Genomic DNA, 16,508 nt, shown 5'->3' with positions numbered 1-16,508 from the left:
GCGGCGGTGGCGGCATTGTGAAATGGGTTGGGGAAGGAGGAGGTGAGAGGAGGTGGCCGGTACGGTGGGGAAATGGGAGGAGAGGAAGATGAACAGGGGTTGTGGTTGTGTCTAGTAATAGTAGGGGTATTTTTGTCAATTTTTTTAAGGGCATTTTTGTTCGAAAGTAATTAACTTTAAAACATATTACGTTTAAAGAATTTGTGGTTGCAAATAGTTCGGCCCTTGAAATATGACATATATAAGGAGACAAACGTCCTTGCGGTCCTCTAACTTCGGTACGACGTCGTTCAGAAGCCATCGCAAGTTGAGATAAAGGGGATGCCAATTTATCAAGTGTGGCTATCTATGTTTTCATGGAAAAAAATTCACTCAAATCATCTTCGATTATGTGCTAATCAGTAACATATCAGCATGATATTTACCATATTTATGTTCTTGACAAAGATCTACAACTTGAACGGTTTAGATTTTGAAAATAATCAGACATGAGTTCACAATTTTCCAATTACGTTGTTTAATGAAACTTCGCATGTTCAAGATGCGAAGTAACAACAATACCAGACGTCGTCGTTTTGATAAACCTCGCGCTTCAGAAGTGCGAGTCTTCACCAAACTCGCCCTCCTCCTCATCTAATCTAAGAACTCGAAGCTCCAACCAAGGTCTGCTTCTCTCTCCTCAAATCGACTTCTCCATTCTCTCTCCTCAACAGGTTTCCCATTCACTCGTTAATTTTGATGCTTACATATAATACGTAATCCATACATCCGTCGTGAGGTCTCAGGTTCGAAATTTTACAAGTGCTATCAATTCTTTTGGGACCAGTTCATACGGAGCAATTACTTTAATTTTAATTGGGCTTCCCCACAATTGGACGGATGTTCTTGCTAAATCCGTTGTTGTTAATAGCTTTGTTATCCTTAATTCAAATGTTTACTGTTATACAAGTAGTACCTGTTTAGCCAAAAAAGAAAGAAAAAGATTTGATGTGTACAAATTACTGGTTGATGAGAAACCTTCGGACCATTGGTTTTGGAATTTTAGATTTAGATTTGTAGGTAATGAGTGTAAAGAGAAATAAAGTAATTATCGAAAATATGAATAATGATTAGCAAGAGATAGAGAGAAAAATGAGAATAATAATTGGAAAGAAATATGATAATGATTAGAATCCAAAATTAAAAACCCTTAAACCTCGTTCATTTTGGGAAAGAAACCTTTAGTTCGGACTTACGCATATCGTGCATATAACGAAGATGAGGGGGGAAATGGGCCCATAATTGGAAAGAAACCTTTTGTTGTTGTTGTATTTTTGTCGTTAAATGAACTTTTTTAAATTTGGTTCACATTTTTATATTTTACTGATTCCCCTTGATCGAGACAAATGCTTAATCCTCAATATCACGCCAAAAAGCTTTAAAAAATTACTATGACAAAACCATAACGGAAAAAATTTCCTGACCGAAAAATTACGGGGGGAGCAGAGCCTCGGTTTTTGAGAAGGCCTGAACGTGTTTGATAGTTTTGATTCAGTGAAACGAATCCCATTTTAAGAAACAGAAATGCATTGAGATTAAGTAATAATCTATGTCCAATCAACACAAATTTTTTACACGATCAGAGGTTTAACATTATCTTCAAACTGAACGTCTCAGATCATGGAAATATGAATTTATATCGGTAGAAAACGTCCTTGCAGTCTAAGGGTTCTTGGAACTAAGACATCTTTTCTGTACGTCGCCGTTTGAAAGGACTTGGCCGTTTATCAAGTGTGGCCGTTCCTATTTTCGTAAAAATAAATTCACTCAAATCATATTCGATTATGTCTAAATTAGTAAATAATTAAGGTTTTTTATAACGAGGTTTATATTATTGACAAAGATATAAAACCTGAACAGTTTGGATTGTACAAATAATCAGGAATGAGTTCGCAATTTACCAATTACTCGTTTTAATGGACTTCTCAGGTTCAAAATGAGAAGTCATAGAATAACAGGACGTCGTCGTTTTTATTAAGCTCCCGTGTTTAAGATGCGAGGTCTTTGCGAAACCCGAACGACCTCAACCTCGCGCCTCTGAAGTGCCAGTTCTTCATTATATTCGGTGGACTACTCCTCGACGAATAAAGGGAAAAAGAAAAGAAGAAGTCGAAGCTCCAAGGTCTGCTTCTCTCTCCTCCTCAACAGGTTTCTCTCTTTCCTGTTCGCTTTTTTTCATGGTTAATTTGATGCTTAAACACAGATGTAGATGAAGATGCGTGGGGTTTGAAAATCTCGCCGATACTGGGTTTCGAAATCCCTCTCTTCTCCTGTTTGCGGTTCAACGCGGTGGTGGTTGACTGGTGGCGGCGGTGGGTCCGTACGTGAATGAGGTAAATTGGGATTCTGATTTCACTGATTTGAAGATGGTTTTGGAATTTCATTCATAAATCTGTAAATTGGGTTTCATAGTTTGCTTGGCTGCTTCTGGCTAATTTCACTGATTTGAGCTCAGCACTGGGCTGGTCGGAACTGGTCTGATCAGAAATCTGTTGGTTGTAATTTGTTGGCAAAAAATTATTTCTAGTTGTTGAAATTTGGTTTGATCAGAAATCTGTTCAAAGTAATGTGGGAAGAAGAAGAGGGGTAATTTGGTAACGTGGGAAGGGGATAAGATTTAACTGGGGGGGGGGGGGGGTGGGGCTTTTAAAAGTTATCCCACTGCTGGGGGATATAGAAATCCCAGGAGAAACTTGACAGTGTAAACAAACAAGGGATATAGGCACCCCGGATATGTATATCCGGGTTCTCTCTATATCCCCCTTCCATTTCCTTCTCCCAAACAGGCTGTTAGGGGATTTCTTTTGATGCGTACTTAAGACTAGGATATCTTTCATCATATCAATTGGATTTCTAGATCCCAAGGGGATCGCCCGGTGGTCAAGGCCTGGACTTAGGTCTCCGGCTCAAAACGTCCCAGGTGCTATCAACCGGTGGTTTTGAAATCGTACGATACGCGATACGAATCGTACAATGAAAAAAAACGATATGTATCCTGATTTGAAAACCTTGCTATCAACTCAAATAAGGGCCGCTAGTGAACGGTAGGAGGATTGGTCGCCCGGGATTGCTAGAGGTGCACGTAAGTTGACCCGGACACCTGCATTATGAAGGAAAAAAAAAAGTATTTCTTAAAATAATAACTAGGCAATGCAGGGAAAAACTACCATTACTAACTACTGGAGTTCATTGTTTGGGATGAAATATAGAAATATTTGCCATTATAGTTTGTAACTACCGCTTTAAGAATATTTGATCTTCGTTGAAGCAATTAAACCATTGTCCAATGTTACGTTTGGTATGATATACGGCATTGTTGTTAGCAAACACAGGTGGACAGTGATACTATGTGTCATTGGATGATATAATAGAAATCATATCTCGAAATTAAATGAAAACTCGAATGACTAGATTTAACTTTGGAAACTTGTCCTGTGAAATTTTTTGTTGTGTTGATGGCTGCTGCAAATCCCAAAAGATTGGTTTTGGATTGCCTCCGGTTCAATGTGCCTCCTTCGTTGACTTTTGGTGAATCCACGTGATACGTAGGTGATTCACTTGTGATTCTCTTTTGCCTTTATGAAGCTCCTTTTCTTGTAACTCACAAGTTGTAACTTGTAGCAGAAAAGGGAGGGTGGGTTTTGTTGTTTTGGTCTCCAATAAGCAAAAACCTTTGTAAAATTCCCCTTCAGTGTTGAATTGTGTTGCCCGTGGAGTAGGCAATTGCTGACTGACTGTGTTTATTTGGGTACTTGTGTGAGTTTTTGGGCACAATAGTTCGGCTCCCTCAAGTTTTCCTGGCTCCGCCCATGGGTATAATTTCAACAGAAAAGAGTTTACAACTGTAGAAACATTCTTTGTGAGTGCAGGATGATGTGTATTGTATATGCTTGGAGTTCTTCCTTGGGTATGTAAGTCTCAGACATAGCCAAGGAAGCCCAGTGAGCTTTTCACCTAATAAACTCATTTCATGCTGTGGCTAAATTATTTTGGTAAATTCTGTGGCAGTTATATAGAGCGTAAAATTGCTGGATGGTGTTGTGATCAAGAATTATGTTAAAACAGTCATTGAGTTTAGATCAAAGAACTGGTGCAGTGAAAGAATGCAGAATTTCTCTCACTATGTTGCCTCCAAGGACAGAATTTTGGGGCTGGTTTTTCCTCATATTCGGATGTGTTTCCTTCTCGGGGTTCTTCTATGCTGCCATTATATCGAAGTTTCTTCCACCATCGGATAATGCCCTCATATCTGCCGTACAAAACGACAGGTAACCTTTTGGTGTATGAGAGTAAGTATGTTCCATCTCTTGTAAATATCACCAAAGTATTGACAATTTGAAGTCGTGTTCTAGGCCTCCACGGGATGGTCTTTGGTTTAGAACTTCTCTAATAAATTGACATCAGTTGCTTAATGCTAAGTAGTCTTCACCTACTGATATAGCTGTGTATAGTTTCTTCTCTAAATATCATCAGTCACTCTACCTGTCTGTGGGATGATTAGTGTGCATTTGCATTTGAAAGAATTGTAGAAGGGTTTTGATTTATAACTATTATTGCTTTCTTGCACATTTTTTTTCTTTGGAAGTATAAGTTGAATCTTTTATACATCCTTTAGAATATTTGGATGAACAAGCCTACTGAGTGAAAGAACGCGTGTATTTGTCCCTCTGCCTCTTTGCTTCATGAAACGGCAGTTGCGAATTTTAGCCCAGGTGAGCATTGTTAAAGTGGATTAAAATGTGTGGAACAAAATGTTATTTGAGGGTGCCGATCAAAAAAAAAAAGTTATTGAGGGTTATATGCTTTGAGGGGGATTGGGACAAAGACAATGGGGGGGGTGGCTGGCGTTAGTTGTTATTATATTCCCTGATCTCTGTAAGAATTCAGTATATGATCAAACACAATGGAAGTGATATTTAACATGACATCAATACCTTATAGTGTCTGATGGTGAAGGAGAATCCTATTTCTTGTCAGTCCCATTTACCCGACATTGCCTTAGATTTTACTCCCATTGTGTAATAATTGCTTCTCTCTCTATCTGTCTCTCTCTCTCTGTTGCTCAGTATGGAATATGGATGTCTGATTGCTTAACTATTATGAGTACCAAAGCTTATAGGGAATTTCTGTTCAATAGGAACCATCTCTATGTGCGTAACTGATTATAAAACGTTTGTAAGAGTCGTTAATAACATATACGTCTCTACCACTCTCCATGTTCGGTAGCTTATATGCATGACTATTCATATTTATTTTTTCTCCATGTTTAAACTCCTGTGCCTTTCAGTGCACATGGAGGGGACATACCTCAAGGGGATTTACCATAGCCAGTTGCCTGGCAGATGGAAAGAGCCTTTGAATTGCAGAATAAAGACGACTTTTTACAGCATCTATTTACGTTATATAGCTCAGCCTAGAAACTAGATGATCTGTTACGTCATTGGTATAAAAGGAAAATAGTTTGCAGAAGATATACAGAATGTGACGTGTAATTCTTCTTGTAAAGAAAGGTGAGCCTCCGCCCAATAGAGCCTAGCCCGAGAGACCGAGTTCTCCAGTGTGGACCAAAATGGTCTCGCGAAGTTACTCCCTTATGTTCAGTTTAAACGTGATACGTGGATGGTCTTGTGGTAGGTGGCTTGGTGTGGGTTAGGTGTGTGGGTTAGGTGGACCTAGGTTCAAGTCGCCTAACTTTGATTGGATCAGTTCACACACTTCACCCAAATTTCTTTATTTCTAGTAGGAATAACATATTGGAATCCATTGTTCTTGTAGATATTGGCCTGATTTTATTTATGTTCTACAACAGGTATTACTGCTTCTTGGTGCCCTTGACACTTCCTATTCTCATTGTGGCCGTATATTTTCATTGGTTGAGCATGAAATTTTTTAAGCATGCGTGATTTTATCTTCGGTAGTCAAAGGCGATACATTGTAAACTGACTTCATTGATGGAAATCGTCTATGTATCTTGTACAATTGATTTTATCTTCGGTAAAATCGGGAACTACTGATTTTATCTTCGGTAGTCAAAGGTGATATGTTGGGTCTTGTTCATTTGAACATTGCAGTTTGTACTCCTTTCTGTCTTGCTCTAATTCATGCATATATGGATGTACAAACCCTCCAAGTTGCTTCCAGTGATTTGAGGCAAATGCATTGATAAGCTTCCTGCTTTCTCTTCATTTATCCCAAGCCATGTGATTTGTCGAAGTCCCTGTAATCTTTGGCACCTACTCAGTACGCACAAAGAATGTTATGATTGGATTACTATTCAGTCTTCTGAAATAGCTTGTCAAGTACAAATGGAAGTAGGATGTAAAAACCATGTCAACATTTTTTGCGTTGCTACCATGGTCGCGGAGTTTCATTTTTAGTTTCATTGCATTAATTTATGTGCTCATTTTAAAGAGGATGTCCCTGTTGTTTTTTGTGCCTTAGGAAGACTAGGTGTGTAGGTAAATTATTGTAGAAAGCTACTGTCCTTTCTTGCTTACCATTTGAAACACCGCCTTTGGAAGTAAATACAGTTTGATATTATATTTCTTCCTTGAGCAGAGTTGAGTGAAACTCAGTTAAGGGATAAGGTAAGAGCAAGTCCACCTTTGTGCCAAATGTCCTGCCAAAGTCAAAATTTGACGTCAAGAATGGTGTAATCCTCTCCACCCTTGTGCCAAATTATGACAATGCCATTCTTGGTGCCAAAATTAGCTACATCACTTTCAAAGTGTGGGAGAGGTGGTTGCAAAAGGGGGAGAAAGATGGTTATGCCTCAATGACATTACACCTGTGGAGCAATGTTGTCTTTTTTGACAGAATGGCACTGTAGTTGCCCAAAAATGGTCAATGGTTGGACTTGCTCTAAGGTACTACATTTTCTTCAGCCAGAAAAAGAGAGGGAAAAAGCAGAACATCTGCTGTTTCTTTTTCATTTTGTTGATGAAGCAAGAGGGAGGCATGATTTTGACGAGTAGATTTCCTTGGAATACTTTTGGAAACGTAAGTAGATGTCTGATATTGTTTTGGAGAAGAAACTCTTACTGATGTAGAATTTTTTTGCTAAGCTGGTGAAGAACAAAGAATGACCAATTCCATTAAACTTTTTAGGTATATACTAATAACTTATGGTAATCAAGCTCTTTAAACCTGCAATTGCCTTGTATTCCACCCAATTCCGGGCACGGTTATGTGGTGTGCCCTACTAATATAGGCCAGTCATGTAGTTTTCTTTATCTTGTTGGGAGAAAAGGAGAAGTGCACACTTGAAAGACTGGTATTAGTTGGACACAACATGTGACTCCTCACAACTAGGAGTGGTTAAGTGATCCGATTGGAGACCTTACCTGTACAGTAGTACACACAAGTGAGGAGGTGCTAGGATGAAAGGGTAGACAGATGAAACATATGAAGTCAACAGTTCCTGAGAATGAAGTGCAGAAGTAACGGATTTGTAAGGCAGTAGCTTTCCTCCTTCCCTCTGCTGATTCTAGATGTTATGACTCTTATGATTTGGTCTAAATCCCACATTTCTGAACATCTCTCTCACCATTTACTATTAGTAGTCTGATAATTTGTTCCATTATTGTTGGTTGTATTGGAGGGTGGTAGATGTTTGTCCAGTCCCCTTGAAGAAATCAATAGGTTATCAGGCCTGTGTTGTTTGTTCTTTTATGTATCTGGTGGTTTGATGCTTAACTGGGGAAGTTACTGTCACTGAGAGGAATGATATCAGCATGAGGTTACAAGGAGTGAAAAAACATGGACACTGGTGAAGTCAACACAGACAATTGTGAAAACACAGTGGCTGGTGATGTGCTGATGAAATGAATGAATAATAGCGTAGAGGATTATGAATGTTGCTTTCTGTAGGAACTAGGAAGATCAAAGTTTAGAACGGGCTTTCTACTTCCCATTCTGCGTAACTGTACGCGAGTTAATTGGTCGATGTGGAACCAAGAATTATCACCCGACGAGTTAGTTGTATGTGATCCTTGAGGATATGAGATTTGTGCTAATTTTTTTTCATATAGGGATATTATCTCTAGATTCGACGGTATATCTATTTGGAGTTTTTGTTAGGTCTTATATTTGTCATGATGCTATTTTCCTGCATCTTTGTTGCTACCTAACTGATTCACCAAGGTTGTTTAAAAGATGAATTATCAGACTATTGTAAACTGAGTTTTGCAAAGGTGAGAACAAAGAGTAGCCCAAATGGTAAGGTGCTCCCTTTACGGGATGTGGTCTTGGGTTCAATTCTCGTCATAGGGTTCCATTCGCTACCTCCTTAGATTAGGCTAGTGTCAGCTTCTTCCATATACCATGCCATCTTGAAAAAAGGGAGTTTTGCACAGGTTAGTTGAAGCTTGTCAAAGTCTGTCTTCTGGCAAATTTTGGCTTTGCTTGGTGATTTCTGATGTAAATTACTTTCAGCTTCTTTCTTTTCTTTTATTCTTTTCCCCTTCCTATAAGGTGGATAAATCATGCTGCTTTGAGACTGGATCAGATTGCATTGCTGCCGGTGATCTTGCTTGAGCTTTGTTTGAGGAACTATAAACGAAATGGACATACTACCAGCGCCTACCGGCGAGAACTGGGCTTCGTTTGGTTAGTAGTGCCCGCCCATTCTGTCTCGCCCGCCTGCTGGCCCATGAATTTTAATAGTTATTGAGTTTTCTTTCCCGTATTCTATCTATCTATTCTAAAAAGAAAAAGAAGCAAAAATGTTTTATACTTGGCTCTTCCTTCTGTTCTGAAAAGAAAAAAGAAACAAAATATATAAGAAGGAAAAAGGAGGCTAGGTTGATTTGAACTGTCTACACTTGTCTCAATGCGAAAGGTAAATATGATTACCTAATCTTTAATATTTGGTGCTGTTGGTATTATTACTTATAAATATTAAGATATTTGGATTATGATTGTTTTGATTATCTATATACCTATTATAAAAACGGGAGTAAAGTTTCTCCCGCAACTTGTGAAAAGACTTTAATGCCCTCGCTCTTTCTTTGACGTGTGTTCTTTTGTTCTTGTTTCTTCAGGGGATCATCAATATCAACAAACTACCCAAAAAAGAAGGCTATGATATTAAAAAAACTACCAAGTAAAAGTCAAATATAAAGTCCATTTAGACCCAATTGAACGCATCCATAATAGGTTAAATTTTAACACAAAGGTGAACCAGACGCATCCATGCTAGTTAAAAGTTATGGGTTCACTATGTGAGCGAATTATTGGCAAATCAAGGCACAAGACCATGCTATACAAGTGTCTTAGCAGCTCATAATCACAGTACAGAAAATGTTTCTAATATCGAAATGATTCTTGATAAAATCAGCCTTTTTGGCAACAAGAACGTTTTTGCCATTGATGGAAAGAATGGGCCTTTAACCAAAACAAACACTCCCTTAAGATATTGTCTGACATTAGGCCAGACCCATTTCCAATAATGCATATCTTTTGGAGTCTAAATTAAGTGCATATGAAAGAGAGTGGGTGGGCTTAAAATATTACCCCATGGAGATCCCAGTCTACATCCCACATTTTCCTTTGTTCAGTTTGCTGTGTACAATTATGCAAAGGTGATCCACAAACATAATGAGAGAGAGAGAGAGAGAGAGTACCCAAGGCTGCAGGTTGCACTGCCCCCAAAAGCTGTGTTTTTTTGGACCCTGGTCAATGTTTTAATAGGTGTGGCATCACCAACAATGGTACTTGCTACTTAAGAGCATGTGCAGTTGTGCATCACGTGGATTGGGAGATGCTGCCTAGTGGCCGTTCATCTAGGCACGGACGGTTCGGATATAATCTAAGCGCATAAAAATCTGAATTGTCTGTTGCTTGGATTAAAATTCGAGCCGTCAATTGCCAAGATGAAAGGCCGGATCGGCCGTTTGGCAGCATCCCGGGTCCGCATCATGCTAGGTAAATGAGCATTTCAGTCATTTACCTAGGGAATTATTATAAAAAAAATGTAATAAGTGATACGGGAAAGGGGGATATAGATGAATAATTGCATTTTTGTAAATTTTAGTGGCATTTTCGCTATTACAAGCTGGATACAGAAAATCCAAATCACTTCTTATCATGTAACTTTTTGTTACAAAGACCACGAGAGCAGTGATTTTTATCATTAAAGTCGATTTGAGATGAGTTTCACAATAACCCAGGAGAAGATGGTCCAACCCCATTCGAGCATTCTTTGATGATATATTTCTAGTATTTGTTAGTAATTTTTTGTAACTTTAACTCTAAATTTTCTATGATTTCAATTAGAAAAATTCTGAAGGATAAATATTTTAAATAAATATTACAGATGAAAGTGAATTTTTCTTTTTCTTTTTTTAAAGTTTTACTTGTTTAGACAATCAAATTATGACAAATTTTTACTAGAAGAAGAAAAATCATTAAAACGAGAAAACAACACTATACATAAAGAGACCTATTGCGGGCCCTATCGTGCTTTTTTAGTAATCTAAATCGTTCGTCTTGTAAAGCTTACAGAGTAATGCATTCACTCAAAAAATTATGTTTATCGGATATCATTAAGTGCATTAAAGTCATACGGAAAATAGTAGCTGAAGTTGCCCATTGGATTTTCTTTCCACCCATCTACTTGGCATATTTATCTGCAGAATCATTACAGATGTGACACCACCTCATCATTATCTTTTATTCACTTGAAATTAATTCTAAACCACCTTGTCCTAAGGACTGTAATTATTCAATGCAATTAGAGCAATGTCACGTGGTGCTCTTAGCCATTTTTGCACCATACAAAGATTCACACACTTTACTTGGTAGGAAAAAGGCCTCGGCACGGTTCCCAAAAAAGCATTGAACAAATTTTCCCTCCCAAGAGGATTTAGCTCATCTTCACACCATTTTTCCCCAATTACTTTTGAATTTTAGTTTTTTTTTCTATTAATATTGATTCAAACCATTCATCACACACAATTTACGTTGGACAAAATTTGTAAAAAAATTAATTTGATCGAACACTCGTAGACACAAAACAAATCGATAAACTAGTTTGTTTTAATTATTATAAACTCTAAAGTCTAAACCCTTGAATTTATATGATTTCTTTATGTATCTATCAATGACCCATTTCATTTCATTGATAAAGACATTTTCCAATTCGGCTCAAATGATTATTGTGCCCCAGGGTATGGCTATGATCTCATCTGTCCCGAAAATCTATATACCCTTGTATTGAAAGACTTTTGGGCTATTAGATTGTGTAATTTTTTTTTTTTTGTTTTAAATCAAATGGACAGAAAACCCCTCAGTACATAGTATAGAGTTTTCGCCACAGAAATCATAAAACCCCAAGACATAGCCAAAACAATTAATGGTACGGAGTTGGGGTGAACCACTTCTAATAACTCCCTTTAAATACCACTTACAAACAATAAAACCATCTGGCACACCAATGCGCATTGCATTGTGTGGGACCACATTGCATTGTGTGGGACCATATTGGAATTTCGCACAAATAATTGGAACCGTATTTTTTAAAAATATACTCCTTATTTTTAAGAAATCCTGTGAAAAAACAGCTTATCGATAACGGCTTGATAAGTTTTTTGCTCAATTTTCTGATAGGAAATTGAGCAAATAATCAATCAAATCCTTACTGATATCTGATTGAATTGATTTTTAACAAGTATTCTTAAAAAAATATAGAAAATAATATTAGCATTCCAACAATTGATGCAGGTACTCTAAAATCAGTATAATTCTAAAGTAACTTTCATTTGATTTTTGGAATACCTCTATTGATTTTTGGAATGCTAATATCATATTCCAAAAAAATTTAAACAAATTTAGTGCTCCGGTGATCATTTATGTGGAACTTCGAGATGATCTCATATAACGCGGTGTGCAAATGGTGTACCGGTCTAGCCACAGTCTTGTTTAATTAACCTTCTTCACTCTCACTATCACTCTCACTCTCACTCCTACTCACACTCTCCCCCTCTCTCTCTAATCAAAGATTTTGCAAACTGTTTAAAACCTTTCCTCTGCTTCCCCTCCTGTCTCTTCAACTGATGGACTAGTAACCGAGGCGGTGGTCACTAAACTTGAACTGTCACAACCCACCACCGCCGCCGCCATGGACTCATCCGTAGCAACGAAAACCGTTTTCTCAAGAATCCAATCTTTAGATCCAGAAAACGCCACAAAAATCATGGGTTACGTATTCATCCAAGACCACGGAGAGGAAGAGATGATTCGCTTGGCATTCGGCCCAGAAACCCTTCTCCTGTCCCTCATCAACCAAGCCAAAACCCATTTAGGACTTTTATCAAACACCTCGTCCACCACACCTTCTACCCCCTCATCTCCTTCACTCTTCAACCCTACTAGACCCAACCCATTTCCCCATTCTACCCCCAGAATCGTTATCCCTAACAACGGGTTTCATTCCAACCCTTCTTCTCCTTCTGGGTTTTCCGGTTTCAGAAACCCTAATAGTGTTTCTGGGTCTTTTTCTCCTTCTACTAGGTCTTCCTTTTCTCTGCCCCAGTTATACAGTAACAGTAATTATTCTAGCAATCTTAGCGATGAGTATAATACTCTGCAAAACCAGCTTTCGTTTCTAGACGAACCAGATGGTGATTTTGTGTGCTTTGATGATAGAGGTTTTGGTGAGAATGTGAACAGTTGCAAGAAGCTGTTGCATGGTGGGTTTGGGGGTTGTTCACCTGAGAGTAAGGTTAACAATGGGTTTGATGAGTTCTTGAGAATGAAGGCGATTCAACAGCAGAGATTTGCAGCAGCTTCACAGCTTATGATGGCTGGAGGTCCTTTCCCCTACAACAAATGCATGAACTTTGTGAATGACTCCCCTAGGTATATATTGTAATGACATTACCACCCATTTTGCCTAGAGTGTTGAATAGATTTTATGGGTTTTTGAGTTTGATTTTGTTGTCTTGATGGTATTTGGTGATAGTGCTATTATTGTCTTGATGGTATTGTTGTATGAATGTGCTCTATCCCGAGTGAAGGTGTGTTAATGTAGGATACACTCTTGTCTATATGCTGTCTGGAACTAAACAATTTTTTGCCCAAGATTTGGTTTTGAAGTGGGATTTCAGCTTTGGAGTTGGACATTGGGATTATTTTGACTCACCAAGGTGTATATAAACGAAAATTACCACCGCTTTGGCTGGATTGTTGAATTGGTTTATGGGTTTTTGAGTTTGATTTTGTTCTGGTTATTTTGTGTGATAGTGCTTTAATTGTCTTGATGGCATTGTACTATGAATATTCCTTATCCTGAGTAAAGGTGTGCTACTGTAGGATACACTTTTGACTATATGCCTGTCTGGAACTAAACAATTTCTTACCTAATATTTGGTTTTGAAGTGGAATTTCAGCTTTGGAGCTGATCTTTTGGTCTATCTTCCCCTTTTTTCATGGCATTACTGATTTAAAGTTTGATTTGGTTCTGGGACTTTTGTGTGCAGTGTTTTTAATGGCTTGATGACATTGCAAATATGTGGTCAAGTATTGTTTGTCGGAGTAAAGGTGTTTTGGAAAAGGTTATTTATGGCTGTTGCACCAAACTATTTCTTTTTTTTCTAAAGCAGTAAGGCTATGTTTTGATATTGGGATTTTCGTTTGGAGTTGACTGCGAGTCTTTTTCTCCATGGCACTGTGCAATATTTTAGATCCGCATCTGCAGCATTGGTGATGGGTGAAGAATTTCACAGCTTTGGTCGTCATCTATCTGAAAGGAGTGATTTTTCAGTCATGGGATTTGAAGGAAGTGCTGATTCGGTATCTAGGCAGATTTATTTGACATTTCCAGCTGATAGTACTTTTTTGGAAGAAGATGTTTCAAATTACTTTAGGTAATTGGTACCTGGTTGCCTGATTCATTTAAAATTCTGTATTTTTTGACGTTTTTTGGTATGATAACATTGTCTATTGGTTTTGAAGCAAGTTTGGACCAGTGCAAGATGTAAGGATACCATACCAGCAGAAGCGAATGTTTGGGTTTGTATCGTTTGTGTATCCAGAGACTGTCAATATCATCTTGGCCAAAGGCAACCCTCATTTCGTTTGTGATTCTCGTGTCCTTGTTAAGCCTTACAAGGAGAAGGGGAAAGTCCCAGACAAGTAGAGACTATTGCTCTAATTCTTTCTTTTGTTCAATTTGTAATGTCTACTCTACTACAATGCGTGGAGCTTGAATTATTGTTGGAATTGTATACAGGAATCATCGCCAGCGTCAGTTAGAGAGAGGAGGGTCCTTTGACTCTTTGGAGCCCTATGACCTACCCGTTGGTAACCAAACAAGAAACTTGCTTTTCTTCCCCGGCCAAAATGTAACTGATGTGGAATGGAAAGATAGAATTGTGCACTATGCTTGGCAGAAAAAAGATTCTGTTTGGATAAGGAAATCCTCTAATTTTGTTTATAAATTTCCTTTAGAGATTTGATTATCCTAACCTAATCTCTTGTTATGAAGGTAGCATTGCGGATTCTCCAATTTATTGATTTTTTCTGCCAAGCATATTCCGTAAATCTGTCTTCCCATTCCACATTATTAATTCTATATATTCAAGCTCCTGTTTTCATTGTTATCTTTTTATACAGGACCAAGGATGTTTTCAAATTCTAAAGAGATGTTGAGAAGGAAATTAGAGCAGGTTGAATTGCAGCAAGCCATTGAACTCCAAGGAAGAAGAATGATGAATTTTCAACTTTCGGAATTGAAGAATCATCACCACGGGCATCAATTCCAGCCAAACCGAATCCCTGGAATTCCCATTCCTTCTCCTGCTCCACCTCACCTTCGTATCAATCAGAGTCATTTGCTTCGCTCCAATAGCTTTAATCAGGAAATTTTAGAAGGTTAACAAAAAACTATCTGTGGTTGGCAGTTCAAGATAAAATAAAATAAAATTCACGGAAGAGCAGTTCAAGATAAAAATTTATTTATTTTAGGTGGTTGATCTCTATTTTCTGTTGCAGATAATAACCGCTCAGCTGCAGCTGATTCTCCAACTGTTACTGCTGATCAGAAGCAAGAAATAAAAGAAGCTTGTGATGACAGCAATGGCAATGATAATGGCGACAACAACGATAGGTATGAGTTTTTCCTTTGAGATGAAAATGTAAGGCTTTCCAGTGAAAAATTCGTAGTTTTTCTTAAGTTCTATGCGAGTTTAGCTGTTCTTTTGCGTCAGTATTGTAGGCTGCTTATCTTTGGATTGTTTTGATTTAGTTCCTGTAGTTTAGTTTCTTTTTCAATTTCTAACTTAGATTTTTTTTGTTGAGCGCAGTTTAGAGCACATCCTCCCTGATAACCTCTTCGCTTCACCTAGAAAATCGGGCGGTGATCACCGATCTATCTTCTCTACTTCTTCAGCAGAAGCTGATGATAGCACCTCTGCAACAACTACATCTTCACCTAGCACTAGCCCAATGCTGCCAGATAGTTCTACCCTCAACATTGCTACTCAGAAGTCATGTTACTTCTAACTGCCGAGGTTCTCTCTCTCTCTCTTGCGCGCGCGCGCGCCATAAGAAACTCGATTTGATTTGGCATTGTTGTTTACAAGGTTCTCATATGGGCAAGAGGCCATTCAAATGTTGCATCTCTTGGGTAGGAGACTTAAAATGTTGCATTTCTTGACTCTCATGCTCAGGCGTGGGGCCATAATTTTTATCGTTGGAGGCAAAACTTTTCATATGCAATATATATTTTTCTCCAGCATTAACTGTATTAGATTCCAAACTGCTTCAAATCACGTCAAAGCGGATTAACAAAGAGAAACGGAGAGAGACAGGAAACCAAGGATGGTAAAGTTGTATACCAACCAGACAGATGGAAATTCATCAAATGAGTAGAGATTTTCAAGGCTGATCAAAAAAAAAAAAAAAAAAAGTAGAGATTTTCAAGGGGGGAAATTCTTAGCGGTATACAAAAAGAATTTTAAACTATGAACACAGAAGTACTCCACTATTTTTTAAATAGTTAACCGGAAAAATCGATAACATTAAAAACCGGAGGTACAAATACTTTTTACAAATCAGTTGTCCTAGTGTAGCTCTGCCCTTGATTATGCAACATTGTTTTGGGATTTCTAGGTTTCTAGTTGAATATGTTCTTTTGTAATATTTTGTTTTTTTGGTTCATCTATGCAGAAAGGTTGAGTAGGGCATATATGGCGTATGCAAGGAAAAAAAATCTTGTAGCTGTACAGCCAAACCATAACCACAACAACTGAAGAAAAGATCTGTAAGGAAGAGGAAGATCTCTCAAGATTATTGTCATCATCAATACCATAATAGTTACAGCAGTACATAATGTATACATAAAGGATGGATGAACTTATTTATGGGAGTGGGGTTTCTCTCTCTCACTCTCTGTTTACCTTTGTACCCTATCTGTTGCTTTTTGCTGGACCATACAGAACAATGGTATAACCTAAAAGCTTTCCATAAAA

At 38.0% G+C, this 16,508-nt stretch overlaps 1 protein-coding gene and 1 long non-coding RNA gene across 6 annotated transcripts; both read left to right on the top strand.

Moving 5' to 3' along the window:
- The first annotated feature begins 640 nt into the window (after window positions 1-640).
- On the top strand, window positions 641-8,733 carry LOC131314546 (uncharacterized). Of its 5 annotated transcripts, none has more exons than XR_009196439.1 (4): window positions 641-713; window positions 2,188-2,372; window positions 4,048-4,307; window positions 8,512-8,733. It is a non-coding gene; the product is annotated as an uncharacterized LOC131314546 (long non-coding RNA). The 5 variants fall into 5 exon arrangements; XR_009196442.1 differs by having other exon boundaries at window positions 8,546-8,731; XR_009196440.1 differs by lacking the exon at window positions 8,512-8,733 and adding an exon at window positions 7,391-8,491.
- Window positions 8,734-11,982: 3,249 nt separating this feature from the next.
- Window positions 11,983-16,508, top strand: LOC131314545 (zinc finger CCCH domain-containing protein 22-like). Its single transcript, XM_058343258.1, has 8 exons — window positions 11,983-12,897; window positions 13,722-13,904; window positions 13,993-14,172; window positions 14,270-14,340; window positions 14,653-14,910; window positions 15,031-15,145; window positions 15,342-15,548; window positions 16,207-16,508. The coding sequence occupies exons 1-7, from the start codon at window positions 12,158-12,160 to the stop codon at window positions 15,538-15,540; spliced, it is 1,746 nt and encodes a 581-aa protein (XP_058199241.1). The 5' UTR covers window positions 11,983-12,157; the 3' UTR covers window positions 15,541-15,548; window positions 16,207-16,508.

The sequence above is a fragment of the Rhododendron vialii genome, chromosome 13a, assembly GCF_030253575.1.
Source record: "Rhododendron vialii isolate Sample 1 chromosome 13a, ASM3025357v1".
NCBI lineage: Eukaryota > Viridiplantae > Streptophyta > Magnoliopsida > Ericales > Ericaceae > Rhododendron > Rhododendron vialii.
The sequence above is the reverse complement of the archived record's forward strand: the minus strand, read 5'-3'. Positions and strand labels throughout refer to the sequence as shown.

Excerpts from the sequence above, each read along its gene's own strand:
- LOC131314545 (XM_058343258.1), top strand. The coding sequence starts at position 12,158 with ATGGACTCATCCGTAGCAACGAAAACCGTTTTCTCAAGAATCCAATCT. Across the intron at positions 14,341-14,652 it reads GCCCTATGACCTACCCGTTG|GACCAAGGATGTTTTCAAAT; the intron begins GTAACCAAACAA and ends CTTTTTATACAG. Across the intron at positions 15,146-15,341 it reads AATGGCGACAACAACGATAG|TTTAGAGCACATCCTCCCTG; the intron begins GTATGAGTTTTT and ends TGTTGAGCGCAG.